We start from the raw sequence: 13,749 nt of genomic DNA on the forward strand, positions 1-13,749 counted from the left end.
ATGCTGTCAGTTCTCCTCTCTTCAGAGCTCTTTCCTCACACTCAGATGCAGATTCTCATACTAAGCAAGTCCTCAGTCATCGCAGAATGTTGACCGCCCATGACATTATGAGGACAACTTAAGCTACTGATCATCAACCTAGAATCAAATTCTGTATTTTCCACACTTAACTACACCAAAAAGAACGCATGGAATTTCTTAGTCGACATCGAAGTAATGTGCTGACATCATCCACTTCCTGCCACCTTTGGCCTTGAGTGGAGCAAGATAACAAGAGGGCGTCGAGATAATGTTTCAGCCAAAATCTTCACATGTTCGCCGCAAGAATGAAAACAAAAACAAATGTGTGATCTATTTTTTTTTTTATTGAAATTGGGATAATCATTCAGGAATTTTGGAAAGGCGACTACAACTTCCAATGAAAAGGCACTTGAGGAAAAACATGGTCCACTGAACATCTATTGGAATGACAGCTGGCTGTGCATCGAGGGTTGAAATGCATTCTCAATTGTTCAATTTCTATTCTCTTGTGACTTCTTTACGTCACCTATAAAATATTTAGGAACTTGTTGGTAAGATAAAACTGCATCTTATTTACAATTCCCAAGGTAACGATTGCTTTTAGATTAAAAAATATATGGCGTTAATTATATTCATAAGTAATTAAAATATATACTATAAACATGAACACTGTCATATATGAAGCGATAGAATGTTTTCGATACATACAAATACAATATTTCTTAGAGGCTGTGCGCTTCCCTCTGTAGTATCCTTAAATTCATGTACCGAAGCAGAACTCCTGCCTCTTGTGGACACAGAAGACGTATACGGAGGAGTGAGTCGTGAGTCACACTTCTACCGAGGAGAACGAACCTTCTCACCTCCAACGTGAACATTTGTGAGTAAAAAGAAAAAGTGGGAAGAGGAATGTCAAGGAAAACACACACAAACAAAGAAGATTGTCTCAGCTTTCAAGGGTTGTTTTTTCGAGAGGAAGGAAAAAGAAGGGAATAAAGGAATGACTATCAATCAGACCACTCTTCATCGTCAAACTCCGATGAGTCGTCTTCGCTGTCGCTGCACTCCACGGCGATACGGCGGGACAGGATGGCGGCCACGTCGTTGCCAAAGTGATCCCTCTTCTCCTGCTCACGCTGAGCCTCCACTTTTCGTAGGTTGAAGCCTAGAAAGAGAGGCACAGTTTGGTCAGGAGTTAGGGATGAGCGATAACTTAGCATACACGAGATACCGCCAAACACAATCTCCACGATGACAACTCTGCATCTGATAAGTTCGATAAACACACGGCTCACTCGCTGCATTGGAATTGCACACGTGAACACAACGAGAACGTGACGGCGTGCCACGCTCGCCAGCTCCGCAACGTTTGACAGCCGACACCAGCATGTGACAGTTGTGGAGAGTGTGGTGGACTTCGGTTCACGATCATAGTTTTAAAGGTATTTTTAATACAGGGAACCTTTGATAATGACACTGGTCGACTCTGAGTCTCTGGATCTGTGTTTATTTTATTAGATGGTGTGGTCCTCAGAGGTTTCCTGACAGGGTCGTCTTGCCTTGGTTCACATCAACACACGGAGGTCTCCCACTGCGCTGGAGCCTCGGTCAAACACCATGGTGAAAGTAGTTGGATATTGGGCAGCCTCCTCTTCCGCGTCGCCATTAGGGTTCATTGATCGCAGACACACTCTCACAGGCAGCGCTAATGCTACGACCCGATCCGTTCAGGGACCAGAACAAATTCTAAAGCGGTCAAAGTATCTTACCTTCAATAAACACTGGTCTTTTTTAAAAGATTAGCGTCATGGTACTTCACCACTCATGAGTCATTATGGAAATAAAATGGTAAGTTGTCTTTGACAACAGAAATAAATAAATGTGTTTTTAATGCGACACGTCTGTCTTCTCTACTGAGTTTGGTAACTCAAGGTCCCCCCCTCCTCACAAATATCTAAAACACAGCCTCACACTGGGCACAAAAGCAGCCATCATAGTTTGGATCCATGAAACTGGCCTGAAGTGATATCTACGGTTTGATTTTGCTTATGTGAGATTGAAGAACTGGAAAAACAAGACGAGTGTGTGACTCGTCAGCACCGCCCGATTAACAACAGTTTTATGTAAATGATTGCAAATGAAGCAAAAGTCAGGGACGATAAAACAAGCCTCACCTTGTCTGATGGCCTGCAACAGGTCACTGCGAGCATCTCCGGCAGGTGCAGGAGCAGGAGCAGGAGCAGGTGCGGCGGCAGGTTTGGGAGCAGAGTCGGAACCACCAGGAGGTGGAGGGGGGACAGAGGCGTTGAAGGCCGGAGGAGGTGGGCCTGGGGGTGGTGGAGGAGGAGGAGGAGGTGGACCCCCTCCTGCCATCGGTGGTGGTGGAGGAGGAGACACTGCGGACATTGGAGGAGGTGGAGGAGCAGGTGGAGAGGGGTAGGAGGTGTTTGCAGAGAAGGGAGGGGGGGAAGGCGGAGCGTCGAACCCAGGGGGCGGTGGAGGGACCCCGAACATAGAAGGTGGAGGAGGCGGAGGGGGTGCCGGAGGTGGGGAAAGGTTAGGACGGGAGATGGGAGGTGGAGAGGTCATAGGGGGAGCGGGAGGAGGATGGCTTGGACTCAAGACACTGGCGCGTTTCTGGTTCTGCGCTCCATAATCGTACCTGTAACAAGAGGAACACTCAATTATGTTGCTCCCCAAATCTTGCTTTAAATCAGTAACAAACAATGTTAAATAAACTTTGGTTCACATCCTTCAAGAATCCTCTTCGTCCAAGGAGATATATTTTTCTTTATAAGCCACAAAGCGGGTCCACCTTTGTAACCGAGCCCTAATGTGCCTACAGTACCACGCACTCTGTGGTTTGTTGCTACAGTCATGTGTCAGCGGTGTGTTTGAGTGGGCTGGAATGTGCCAGTCGACTTACGACATGTTGGGAGGTGGCGGAGGCAGGAAGTCATCAGGGCCAGGAGGTGGAGGAGGAGAGCCGGGGTCGTAGGCGTAGGAGCCGGTGCTCATCTCCAGGCCATCAGACGTGAAGCCCTCTCCAGAGCCAATGCTGCCGTTGAGAACCTCAGTGCTATTCCTAAAACAATTTTAAAAAGTAAGACATAAAAATGTTTTCCCATATTAATGAAATACTGAAAATGTGTAGTGTAAAAGCAAAGTCCCTCTCCGCTTCTGAATGGTGAAAGTTATTTCTCACTGAGCACCAAGACTCTCCAAATCCTCAGGGAACAGCCAAACGGGACAAACTGCTGCCATCAGCACGTGCAAATTGGATGATATGAATGAGAAGAGAGTCACAAAGGAAGTGGGCTTTTTTTCTGTGGTGAATGGGTCTTTAAGAGAGTCTTGAAGGCAAGAAGACACCTTAGCAATAAGAACAAGAATGTGACATTCCACAGCTGAGAGCAGATCATTTTTAAATGCCACAGTTCTGAGTCAGTGAGCAAATAACTGACTCTATGATGCAAAACCTTGAGGCACATGACTTCTGTGCTCACACCGATAATCTACCTGCTGCAACTATGACTGAGACACCAACTCTGAGGCAAATACACAGCAAAAACAATGCATTAAGGTCTGAGTGAAAGCAACAAAAAAAGGAGACAGCACACTTTGCAGCTGAACTTTGCCAAGGCCGACCATCATGGACACTCCTGTTCTTTCTTGCGCCTATATAGTGTGCTGTGCAAGAGAGTTCTAAAACACAGCTGCCACCTGCTGTTCCCACAAGCTCATAGCAATCAACAACACTTCAATAAAATGCTATCAGATTGTACTGTCAGAATCAGAAACAGCTGTCATGGCTGACGGTCAATGGCGACTCTCACTCTCAATAGTGGTAAAGTATCATACATTAAGAATAGCATGGAATGTTGGATATTTACAATATGTACACGCCTGTATACAACATACAGGACAAAGTCTGAGCAAAAGTGTGAAGAGGGAAAAGAGTGCAGTGCAAAACATGTCATGAACAGTCAATGTGGCTTAGTTTGAGAGGGTTATGGCGGAGGGGAAGAAACTGTGTACATCAAATAAATGTAGGGCAATGACACAGCACTTAAAACAAGAAAAGGAAAAATGAAGATTAGTGGTGTAATGAGGAGGTCTTCACTGTCTTTAGTGCTTTTCTAGATCCCTCTCAAATTTGTTAAACGAAGCAAAAAACTGGAACTGAAAGAGAAAGGTAAGAGTCAATGTCAATTGACAACAAATTTCACTTTCCACGAACGTTAATTAGCTGCATTTAACTTTGGGAAAAAAAATCATATCCAAATACTGTTTGATGAAGAGGAGCAGAGAAGAAGAGGGAGCTTCTACCAGCCACAGAGACAAATGTACACTGATGGTGGGAGTGAAAATGTGGAACAAAGGAAATGGAAAAACTTTCACAATGTGAGAGATCGAGATGAGAGGTGAGACTTTTCAAGCAAATGGATCTGACACAGAAACAGCTAGTCAGGAGAAGAGACTTCAAAGATTCAAAGTATCTGAAGATTAGCAACACACAAAGGACTAGAAACACAAACTGGCATACACAAAATGCGTTCCAGTCACACCACAAAGGAACAAGGACACATCTCTTCTATAAAGACATTTTGAAAGACTGGCTTTCATGTGATGTTGTCAACTTATTGGATTTGTTAATGGGAATTTTTTATGCATTTTTTATTTTTATTTCACAGCCAAACTGTATTTTATTCTGCTTCTTCTGTTTTCTCATTTCAGTGTTTAATTTGTTTTTTATGCAAAGCACTTTGTGACCCTGGTCCGTCTAAAAGGAGCTATATAAATCAAGATTCCTTATCAATGAATATTACTGATCAGACAATTCCATGCCCAAGCGATGCATGGTGAGTAACTAAAAGCTAGTGTTTGTACTTACGTCAAATCGTTTTTGGGAACCACAAACTCCTCCCCCATCTTACGGCGTTCCCACTCCTCCTTCCTGGTCTTGATCTTACGAGGATTCAGAGTCCGCTGGTTCAGGTCCTTTTTCTCCTTCTGCTCGGTGAAGGCAAAAACAAATAGGATCAGTAATCCCATGAGCTTTGGCCACAGAGACTATCATAATTTTATCCACAATTTAACCCGTTGTAATTGATCAAAAAATACAAAACATAAATCAAATAAATCAGGCATAGGTTAACATGTGCACCATGAATGCAGCCAGGTCACATCATGACTGAATCTATAAAAATGGTTTTCCTCCTATGTGACAACATCAATGTTACCCTGTGCTTTCGTTTCTCCTTCATGATGTCCTTGGTGTCTTGGAGCATCTTCTCCTTCCACAGGTCAAAGAAGTAAGAAGGATCAGTGTAGAACTTCAGGGCCTCTCTTCCATCCTCTCTGCATGAAAATATTTGGGATGATCAGTCACCCCAGTCTGAGGCTATTCAACAACATCAGACAGAATCATCTTCACTACCAAGGTCAGTGAGGATCCCACCAACTAGGAAAGTGCTTTGCAATAACGTGCAATGAACAAAACTTAATAATAATATTAAGAACCTATCATTCCACGTCCCACCTTGTCAGGCTCCAGGAGAGTCCAGCTATATAGGCAGGTTTGCTGGATATATTTTTTTATTTTGCTCTGTGAGTGTGTCCGGGCAATTCCTAGGTGATTCACACAATAGCAGTAGAGGAAGTACAGCGCTGACCTTCCCCCTTTAAACAGCTGAACACTCCCTGATTTTTCACCATGTAGCGAACAGCTCTCAGAAAACCATTTAAACTCTGCTTACTTGAACTGAACGGTCACTTTCTACAAAAAGGTCTTGTGGAGAGAAAACTACAGGCTTTTGGAACTATATCTGTATGTTCAACGGGAGAGACAGATCATTCTTGATTTTCAAAACATGTTCATTTTAAGCTTCCCTGTCAACATCACCTCTCATTCGAACCAGAGAAACGTGACTCACTTGGCACCAATAAAAAGGTTGCATTAAATCGTGTTGGAATATCATTCATTTCACTCACATGGAAAGGCTGAATGATTGAGATCTTGAAGGACCTCACATGTCTGAGGTACATAACGTGTCTCCACACGTGACCGAGCCCACGTCTGACACAGAACGCTCCAGCGGGGGAAAATACATATATTTATAGACGTGTGTGTGTGTGTGTGCGATGAGTCTCACCGGTACTGGCTGAGGTGGTTGAGTGGAGGAGGCGGATCACAAACTGTGTAGGTGTCCTGAACCGGCATTGGCAGAGACGGTCGGGTGAACAGCTGCTGATCCTGAGTCAGGCTGCTACGAAACGCCTTTCGGGTGTTGATGGCCTGCAGGGAGACTGAGAGGGGAAACGCAGAATTCTTATTTAGGTCAGCACGAATGACTGCGAATTTTACTAATCCACTCTGCATCCTCTCATTCCTAAAATTTCATTTCAGGTCTGAAGTTTGCCACTTGTTCAATACTGCCCTGAATCTGAGTGCTCTGAATGTGAAGGATAAACAAATGTGTGAGGAAGCTCTCACCCTCCTCTTCTTTCGGGTCCAGTTGGGTGACCTTCAACTGAAGACGGTCCACTCGTTCTCCCAGTGAGCTCACTCTGATAGCAAATGCTCCAGCCTGCACAAACAACTCCCCAAATACATCCTCTGCATACTTGCCTGCAGACACAGGAGGCTGACATTCAGTTTGAGGCACAGTCAATTCAGAAAATCCCAACTTAGAGATGAAATAAGCCGACAATCGTAGGAAGAAGCGCACACTTCAACTTCAAGCAAAACTCACTGAGGCTGCCGAGCTGGCGGATGATGTTGGCCAGGCTGATGTTGGTGACACACTCCAGCTCGCTGCGGATCTTGTTGGGAAGGGTCTGACGGCACACATGGCGCGGCTCTATGTTCCTCGTAACCAGAGGCATGGTTGGTGTGGTTGGCCGTGAGGATCCAACCCTGATGGGAAAGAAAAAAAAGACAAGTTAATAATTGCCACCCTTTGTTTTGTGGCTGCACTTAATGGGTTTTATTCTGAGTATGTTTTTAGCAGTGCTGACGGACGATGTACTGAAAATTGACTGGCAAGTAGTTTGCTTGTTTCATGCCGCCATGAAATCATGGCAGCCTTGAATTCACTGAGAAGGAAGGAGACAAAGAGTGACTTAGTTAATGTCTAAAATTGTTGGAAAACAGCTTTATTTCAGTTGGAAGGCTAGTTTGGGTGTGTTGTTTCACATTTTTCATTTCAACAATTGGCTGAAAACGTACTTTATTGCACCAAAATGTCTTCCAAGTTGACAGCTAAAATAAATTCAAATAATAACTGGGAGAGTTTGTGTTCATTCTCCCTGCAGCTAGCACGACATCCATGTGCTTAACAATCCAGGAGAGCCCGGCTGTGATCATGATTTCTCGTTTGAAACGGCACTTACTGTTTCAATGTTTGTTTTTGCTGTGTTGCAGTATAGCATGTCGCCTGACCAACCTCAATGAATGGTCCTATGAGTTCTACTCTAAGGAGGTGAACTTCATGAAACCTAAATGCTTTAATGCTTCAAAAGACATTTCTGGCAGTCGATCGGCGCAGAAATGACATGACAAACTACAAAGGGCTCCACGTGCCCTCAAGCCTGATTCAAGGTATGTGCTGTATTTCTCAGTGTTACACGCACACAGCAGCATAGATTTTCATCCAAGCCACTTGACATCTAACAGCAGATCAAGACCTTTGACCTAGTGACCCTAATCCAACAATCTCCCACTACTTAGCTCAAGTCAGGTCACAGAGGCAGCACCCCAAGCAAAGAGGCCAAGTCTACCTTCTTTCTGGAAACCTCTTTTATCTCTGCCATTTTTCACATTTAACACACGAGGCCCGGCCATGAAGTCAGTCTCAAACCAGCCTAACTACATAACCTGTCAATTAACGTTTGACCACAAACTTGTGGGATGATCTAAAAGGATGGCGCTGACTGGGTCACCCCAGTTTGCAGACATTCAATAGAAACAGCAGGTGAAACTTTTACAAATGTTTCTATTTATGGAAGCCACTGGGAAAGCTGGACGGACTTTAAGAAAACTGCTTTGATTTTATACTCACTCTGTCATTATATTGAGTTTCACAGTTACATTTGATGCATTCGTGTGACAAATCCAGGAGAGTTTTCATTGTGTACCAACCGATCACACGCCCTTGGTTTCCCTTGGTCGCACAGAACTTGACAGACTTTTGTTTGATTGCACAAAAGCAGAAGTAAAACTGAAGGCTTAGCCCTCGTACTCAAAATAACCATTGTCCTGGCGTCTGCACAAACCAGACCAACATCAAGTTGGTGGCATCTGGGCTCAAACTGAAAGTACAAACCACGATGTTCTCGGAAAATACCACAGTAAGTCTGGTTTGTCACCACCATCCACTACCAACAGTGCTTCCCTGATTATAACGTCATACGTAAATGGTGATGTGAGATCTGGGAGCGCACTCGGGCGGAAAGATATACGAAGTGATCGCCCTCGAAAAGCAGCAACATTCCTTGAACTGGTTCATGGGAGGAACGACAGCACTTGGTGTGGCTTTGATTCGTCAACACGTACCACCGCCGTTGCTCTACTTCATGTAACCTGAAGCGAAAACATTCACCAGCGACCGCTCATTGTGACTTAAACCTAAGTTGTTTGCTAATTTATGAATACCCGACAACAATAGTTGACTCTGAAAGAGCAAAAAATATCCTTAAACAACGTGAAATTTCGGCCTCGTCATAGCAGGAAGTAAGTGTCGGCGCCCGTGAACTCGAAACGCCAACCAAACAAACTCTAATTGCACAGTAAATCTCAATAACACAACGAAACTCTGTGATGTTTTACTCACCCACGATATTGAGTACTAAAGAGTACTGGTTGTCGCTTTAGCCAAAGTTTTCCGCGTGAAATGTGCAGCACTACAGTAAAAAGGCGAGCTCAGGCGAACAACAAAGTCCCGGGTTTCACAACTTGTGATTGGTCGGCCTGAGAAGCTCGTTGACGCCGATTGGTTGCTTTTCCTGTCGCCTGTTTTTACCCATCAGAGAACGTGGAAGTGCTAACGTAAAAACCGTAACTCCACCCTGACTGGTGGCGAACAGATGGCCGTAATTTGCGTAACGTGGGGTGGAGGCTGGGAGCATTCCAACGTGCAGTTGAGCGAGTTGGAGCACATCCGAGGAATGGCTGGTGCCGAGCTCCCTGAGCAGCAGAGCACTTACAGAGATGAATATCTGCGTCGAGATTTAGACTGAGCTGTCTGTAAGAGCGCAGGGGTTACGGTTACAGGAGGCGTTATTCCATACTTGCCAAATGATTTTCTGTGAAACCGCTTGATCTGAAGCACATTTCCGTAAATACAATTCTTGGCGTATCTTAAAAGCACTTCACATAGTTTCATTGTGCATATAGTGGCCTCTTGTTTACTTGCATATATTGATGTAACTTTTATGTTTGTGTCCTTTTTATTTCAATTTCTGTAATATACACTGCCAGTGAGGGATTAATAATATGTGTATAATATTAAAAATAAAAGCTGACTATAGATGATGCTATTGAGGCGTTGTCACAGCAAGTCAACCCCCTCCACCTTAACCTAAGTCCCTAGTTTCACCTTTCCTTCTCATGTCATCCTGGTACCAACAAAGAATTTAATTTTTTATATATTTTTTAAAGGTTACTTGGACCAACAGTTTGGAACAACGTAGAATACCGAGCTTGATATTATAAAAAAATGTATTGCAACTGTAAATGAAGTTTATACTGAAAACTTTTTATTTATCATAGCGACTTGTGATTTTTCAAGCTTGAACAATTTTATTGCACGTTTTTGAATACATTCATTCCTCATCATCGTGATAACGCACTATTGCGGAAAACATTGTAGTTCTCTTTCCCTCCACTAGATGGCGGCGTTATGTAAAACTTCTCAGTGTTGTCACAGAGGTCATCGCCCTATGAAGGGTCAGCTCCTTCCACCTCAGGTCAGCGCCTCATGTTGACCCAGCTGAGCGTGTAGGAGCTGTGAGCACCTGCGGCGGCGTGTCTCAGCACATTCTGACCGGGTCCAGCAGAAGTGTGGACCAGCTTCAGTCCAGCCGACTGGAGACCCTGCAGGACGCTGAACCAGTAGCGCAGCACCTCCTGCTCGCTCCCCCCGACTTCGAACCCGGGCCACTGGAGGTGGGTGGCGGCGATCAGATGATGGACGCGCTGTAGAGTTCCCGTTTCGATCCAGTTCTGAAAAACCCTCCACTCAGCACTCAGCAGGTCCGCATAGAGGAAGTGAACCTGAAACACACAAGGCAACAAGTCATCGACCTCACCAGTGTCTCCAATTGAACAGTCGCTTTTAAGTATTTAAAGTATCAACGTGACAGAGCATCAAAAATGTACTCGAGGCTCAGCTTATTGAATGTTGAAGTTCAACTCACGCCATCAAGTCGGGAGAGATCAGCGTCAGTTTAAATATAAATAGCGTTGAAGCCCGAACGGAGCGCTAGATGGTGGGTGTTTGGCTCCCTCTGGTGGCTGTGCGCGGTAGCCAAATCAGCATGTGGTTCACTTGCTTAAGTTGTTGCCATGGCACCCGGGGATGGCACAGAGCCCTGTTGCTATGGCGACGTAGAAGTAAGAGAGTTGTCTAAGTATGCTGGGGTGAAAATACTCCAAGGTATGTTTGTTTGGCAATGTTTTCCACATTTCTATCAGTCAGAGGCTGTGTGTGTGTGTGTGCATGTGTGTGTGTGTGTGCGTGCATGCCTCACAATGTGATGTCCCAGAGCTGTCATGATGTCCGCCAGTGTTCCAGAAACACTTCCCAGCTTGCTCCCCGCCTTGCCCTTCCTCCGTGCTCGCCACTCCAACCACGTCTTGTGCTGCCTGACCACTCCCCCTTCACCGTGGAGTCCAGCCAAGCGGTTGCCAAGGTAACCGCGGGATACATTGGAGTTGCTTGGATCAAACGTGTGGACTTCACATCCCAGCCCCGAGACGGTCTTCAGGAAATCTGCATCCCCTCCAGACATGCTGGGGAGGCCAACCAGGAAGAGACTCATCATTTCAACTGCATTTAAAGGTCCATATATACAGATCTGGGCGCTGTCTGACGTCTGCTGCACTACAAAGCTGAGTGCTCAGCTTAAACATGCTCCTATTAACAGTGCCGCCTTAGCATGTCAGAAGAAGGTAAGTGCCTTGAGTGAGCACATTCTTTCACTGTTTAAACTCTACTTCTATCTGTGCTTCAACAGTAGCTTAGCTCAGTCCAACGCAGCCATGTCTGGCTCATCCAGTTCCCCTGACCTTTGACCTATGGTTTATGCAAGGGAGGAGGTAGAGAACTACACTGGCTGAACAAGTTAGTGAAGGTAAGGTACGTGGAACGGCACTTTGTGCCAATAGCTAGTCGACTCTAAAGCAGCTCACATCCTTCTCAGGTGACCTTGCTGCTGACTCCCTCCAAGGTCACGTGTGACATCACCAGATTTAAAAGGAACGCTCTTGAAAGATTACTGACGTCAGCACTGTGTGCGACAGGTTTGGCATCACACGTAAACTCACCTGAAAGAGTAAGCAACACAAGGTGCCGATGAAAGAAGCCACTCCTCGGCACACAGCAGCCACTGCGAAGCTGCTGGAGGTAAAACTTTGGAACAGTTCACCTGGTGAGCAGAAGGAAACCAGATCGTCATGATTCAGTCGTAAGCCAAACATGTCAGGTGATCAACTTCACCAGGAGCAAGAACCAAGGTGGACAATAATAAAAATCATTAGCATGATCATCGAGTCCATATTAATATTTATACAGGTCCGATACGGCCACCTGCAAAACCCATCTATAAGATAGGGCAATAATATTGTCCTATATTATCGGTTTGCACTGTCCCAGGGCATTTCTAATTGAATATTGATTTTTTTTTTTTTTTATGAACTCGTTTATTTTTTGGCACAACAACATTGTATTCCAACAATGTTTGTATCACTATTTCTACAAACCTGGCCTCTTTCATCACTTGGCTCCTTGCTGTTTCCAAACTCCAAATAAAAGTGTAATGAAACAAAAGAGTGGAGAACAGGCTTCACAGGTAGGATTTTTTCATCCCCCCGAAAAAATAAAAAACAAAAATAAGTCGTTATAATAAACTCCCATGATGTTTTCTTCAGAATGTTCTGACAATTTAGAGCGTTGTGAAACAGGATTTTGCAGAGACGACCCACAATCTCATGCACCAGAAGAGAGAGTGAGATGGGACGTGGACAAAATGGGTTGTCGAGGCTGGTGTGTCTGCTGCACGGTGTTTGGGTGAGGACATCATGGGGGCAACCAAAAATAAAGAGCATGCTTTGGAAGCCAGACTGAAGACTGGTGTCAGAACCAAAGACAGAAAAGTGAGAGGGAAACGGACCTCCATCGAAGAACTATAGTCCACTATATTTATAGTGGGAACGACTGGTCACCTGTGGGCTGGAGATGTATCGGATGAGTCGACTCAGCTCTGATGAAAAGGTCGGCGGGTCGGTCGCCCACGGCTGCATCTCTAATGGTCGGGGTCCGACCTGTGGACATGAGGATGCGCAGATGTGATGGGGCAGCACTGCAATGAGAAGATGTGAATCCTGCAAAGGTGCGGCCCCCGCTGCCCTGCAGGTATGACAGAGGAGGAGGAGGAGGTGGAGGGTCACCCGACTTGACCTCTGTCCGGGCTGGCAGCACTGGTGGCCTGAGGCACCCACACAAAGCCAACCCACCCTGGCTGGGATGAAAAGGGTGGTCACCATGACAACCTCGAAGGGGAGGGGGTGGGGGGGCGAATGATTCACTGGAATGAGTCAGAATTTAGCCTTGAGCTGAAAAAGAGAGTGAATGATGAAGAGGAGGGAGGGAGGAGAAGAGTGAGAGGACACACGATGAGGCTGGGGGAGGTGAGGGGAGAGGGGCAGAGAGCGGACAGCTGGTCTGTGGTCAGTGTTGACCCTCACCTGTTCCACCATGTGTCCATGAGTCACTCACAACACCGTGTGGATCCACTCACCTGGCGCATGTGCAGCTCATTCTCCTCCGCGTACTCCCTCGGATCCTCGCTCGTCTCCGTCCGAACCGGATACCGAACCGCGGCAGTCCTGCGGCCTCGCCGCCCTCTGTCCGGTTCGATGCTAATAACCGAGAAAGCGACCTGTTGCCCCTGCTCCCCTTCCCCGGGGTCACCGGGCAGCCGGGTCCCCACCACAAGCAGCTGGAGGCCAAGGAGCAGCGGGGGAACCAGGATGAGAAGCAGCCCGGCGCGGAGCTGCAGACCCCCGGAGCCGAAGCAGCGCACCACCAGGCCGCGCATTGCACCTCCGAGGAGGCGCCGGAGAGCGTCTCAAGACGGTCCCTGCGGGTCAGCGAGGGAAGCCACGGCTCCTCCCGCCCCCTCCCCCCGGGGGGGGGTGAACGGAGGTGACGGAGTACATTCCTGGTTAGAGGTCCGCAGTTGAAAATCAAAAAGCTCATTAAAAAAAAGCAGGTTTGCCTCACATCAGTAAACTTTTGCTGAAGTTGTTGCCTAGCAACGAACAAGCAGAAACTTTCCGCACTCATTGAACTCCGCAGCAGCGACGGATATCAGTGATCTGAAGACCTTGGGCGGGTTCCGTGGGGCCCCCACATTATCATTCAATATACTTATAATCCAGGGGGTTGTTTTTATGTGAGAAGCGCTTCTACCTCTTGTGTTTTATTCTGGGTGCTCCATTTCCCC

General features: G+C 46.2%; 2 protein-coding genes across 2 annotated transcripts; both read right to left on the reverse strand.

Moving 5' to 3' along the window:
* Window positions 1-330: 330 nt before the first annotated feature.
* On the reverse strand, window positions 331-8,997 carry wasf2 (WASP family member 2). Its single transcript, XM_053863327.1, has 9 exons — window positions 8,856-8,997; window positions 6,777-6,940; window positions 6,518-6,652; window positions 6,177-6,330; window positions 5,265-5,382; window positions 4,916-5,034; window positions 2,948-3,106; window positions 2,196-2,683; window positions 331-1,186 (listed from the first exon to the last, which is right to left on the reverse strand). The coding sequence occupies exons 2-9, from the start codon at window positions 6,907-6,909 to the stop codon at window positions 1,029-1,031; spliced, it is 1,464 nt and encodes a 487-aa protein (XP_053719302.1). The 5' UTR covers window positions 6,910-6,940; window positions 8,856-8,997; the 3' UTR covers window positions 331-1,028.
* A 778-nt stretch (window positions 8,998-9,775) lies between these two features.
* LOC128757899 (probable methyltransferase-like protein 24) lies at window positions 9,776-13,348 on the reverse strand. Its single transcript, XM_053863523.1, has 5 exons — window positions 13,042-13,348; window positions 12,467-12,565; window positions 11,570-11,670; window positions 10,774-11,035; window positions 9,776-10,297 (listed from the first exon to the last, which is right to left on the reverse strand). Exons 1-5 carry the CDS (start codon window positions 13,339-13,341, stop codon window positions 9,992-9,994), a joined length of 1,068 nt encoding a protein of 355 aa, XP_053719498.1. The 5' UTR covers window positions 13,342-13,348; the 3' UTR covers window positions 9,776-9,991.
* Between the last annotated feature and the right edge of the window lie 401 nt (window positions 13,349-13,749).

The sequence above is a fragment of the Synchiropus splendidus genome, chromosome 4, assembly GCF_027744825.2.
Source record: "Synchiropus splendidus isolate RoL2022-P1 chromosome 4, RoL_Sspl_1.0, whole genome shotgun sequence".
NCBI lineage: Eukaryota > Metazoa > Chordata > Actinopteri > Syngnathiformes > Callionymidae > Synchiropus > Synchiropus splendidus.

Excerpts from the sequence above, each read along its gene's own strand:
- wasf2 (XM_053863327.1), bottom strand. The coding sequence starts at position 6,909 with ATGCCTCTGGTTACGAGGAACATAGAGCCGCGCCATGTGTGCCGTCAG. Across the intron at positions 6,331-6,517 it reads GGACCCGAAAGAAGAGGAGG|TCTCCCTGCAGGCCATCAAC; the intron begins GTGAGAGCTTCC and ends TTCCCCTCTCAG. Across the intron at positions 3,107-4,915 it reads GTTCCCAAAAACGATTTGAC|GAATAGCACTGAGGTTCTCA; the intron begins GTAAGTACAAAC and ends AAATTGTTTTAG.
- LOC128757899 (XM_053863523.1), bottom strand. The coding sequence starts at position 13,341 with ATGCGCGGCCTGGTGGTGCGCTGCTTCGGCTCCGGGGGTCTGCAGCTC. Across the intron at positions 12,566-13,041 it reads ATGAGCTGCACATGCGCCAG|GTCGGACCCCGACCATTAGA; the intron begins GTGAGTGGATCC and ends TCATGTCCACAG. Across the intron at positions 10,298-10,773 it reads CAGCTCTGGGACATCACATT|GTTCACTTCCTCTATGCGGA; the intron begins GTGAGGCATGCA and ends TGTGTGTTTCAG.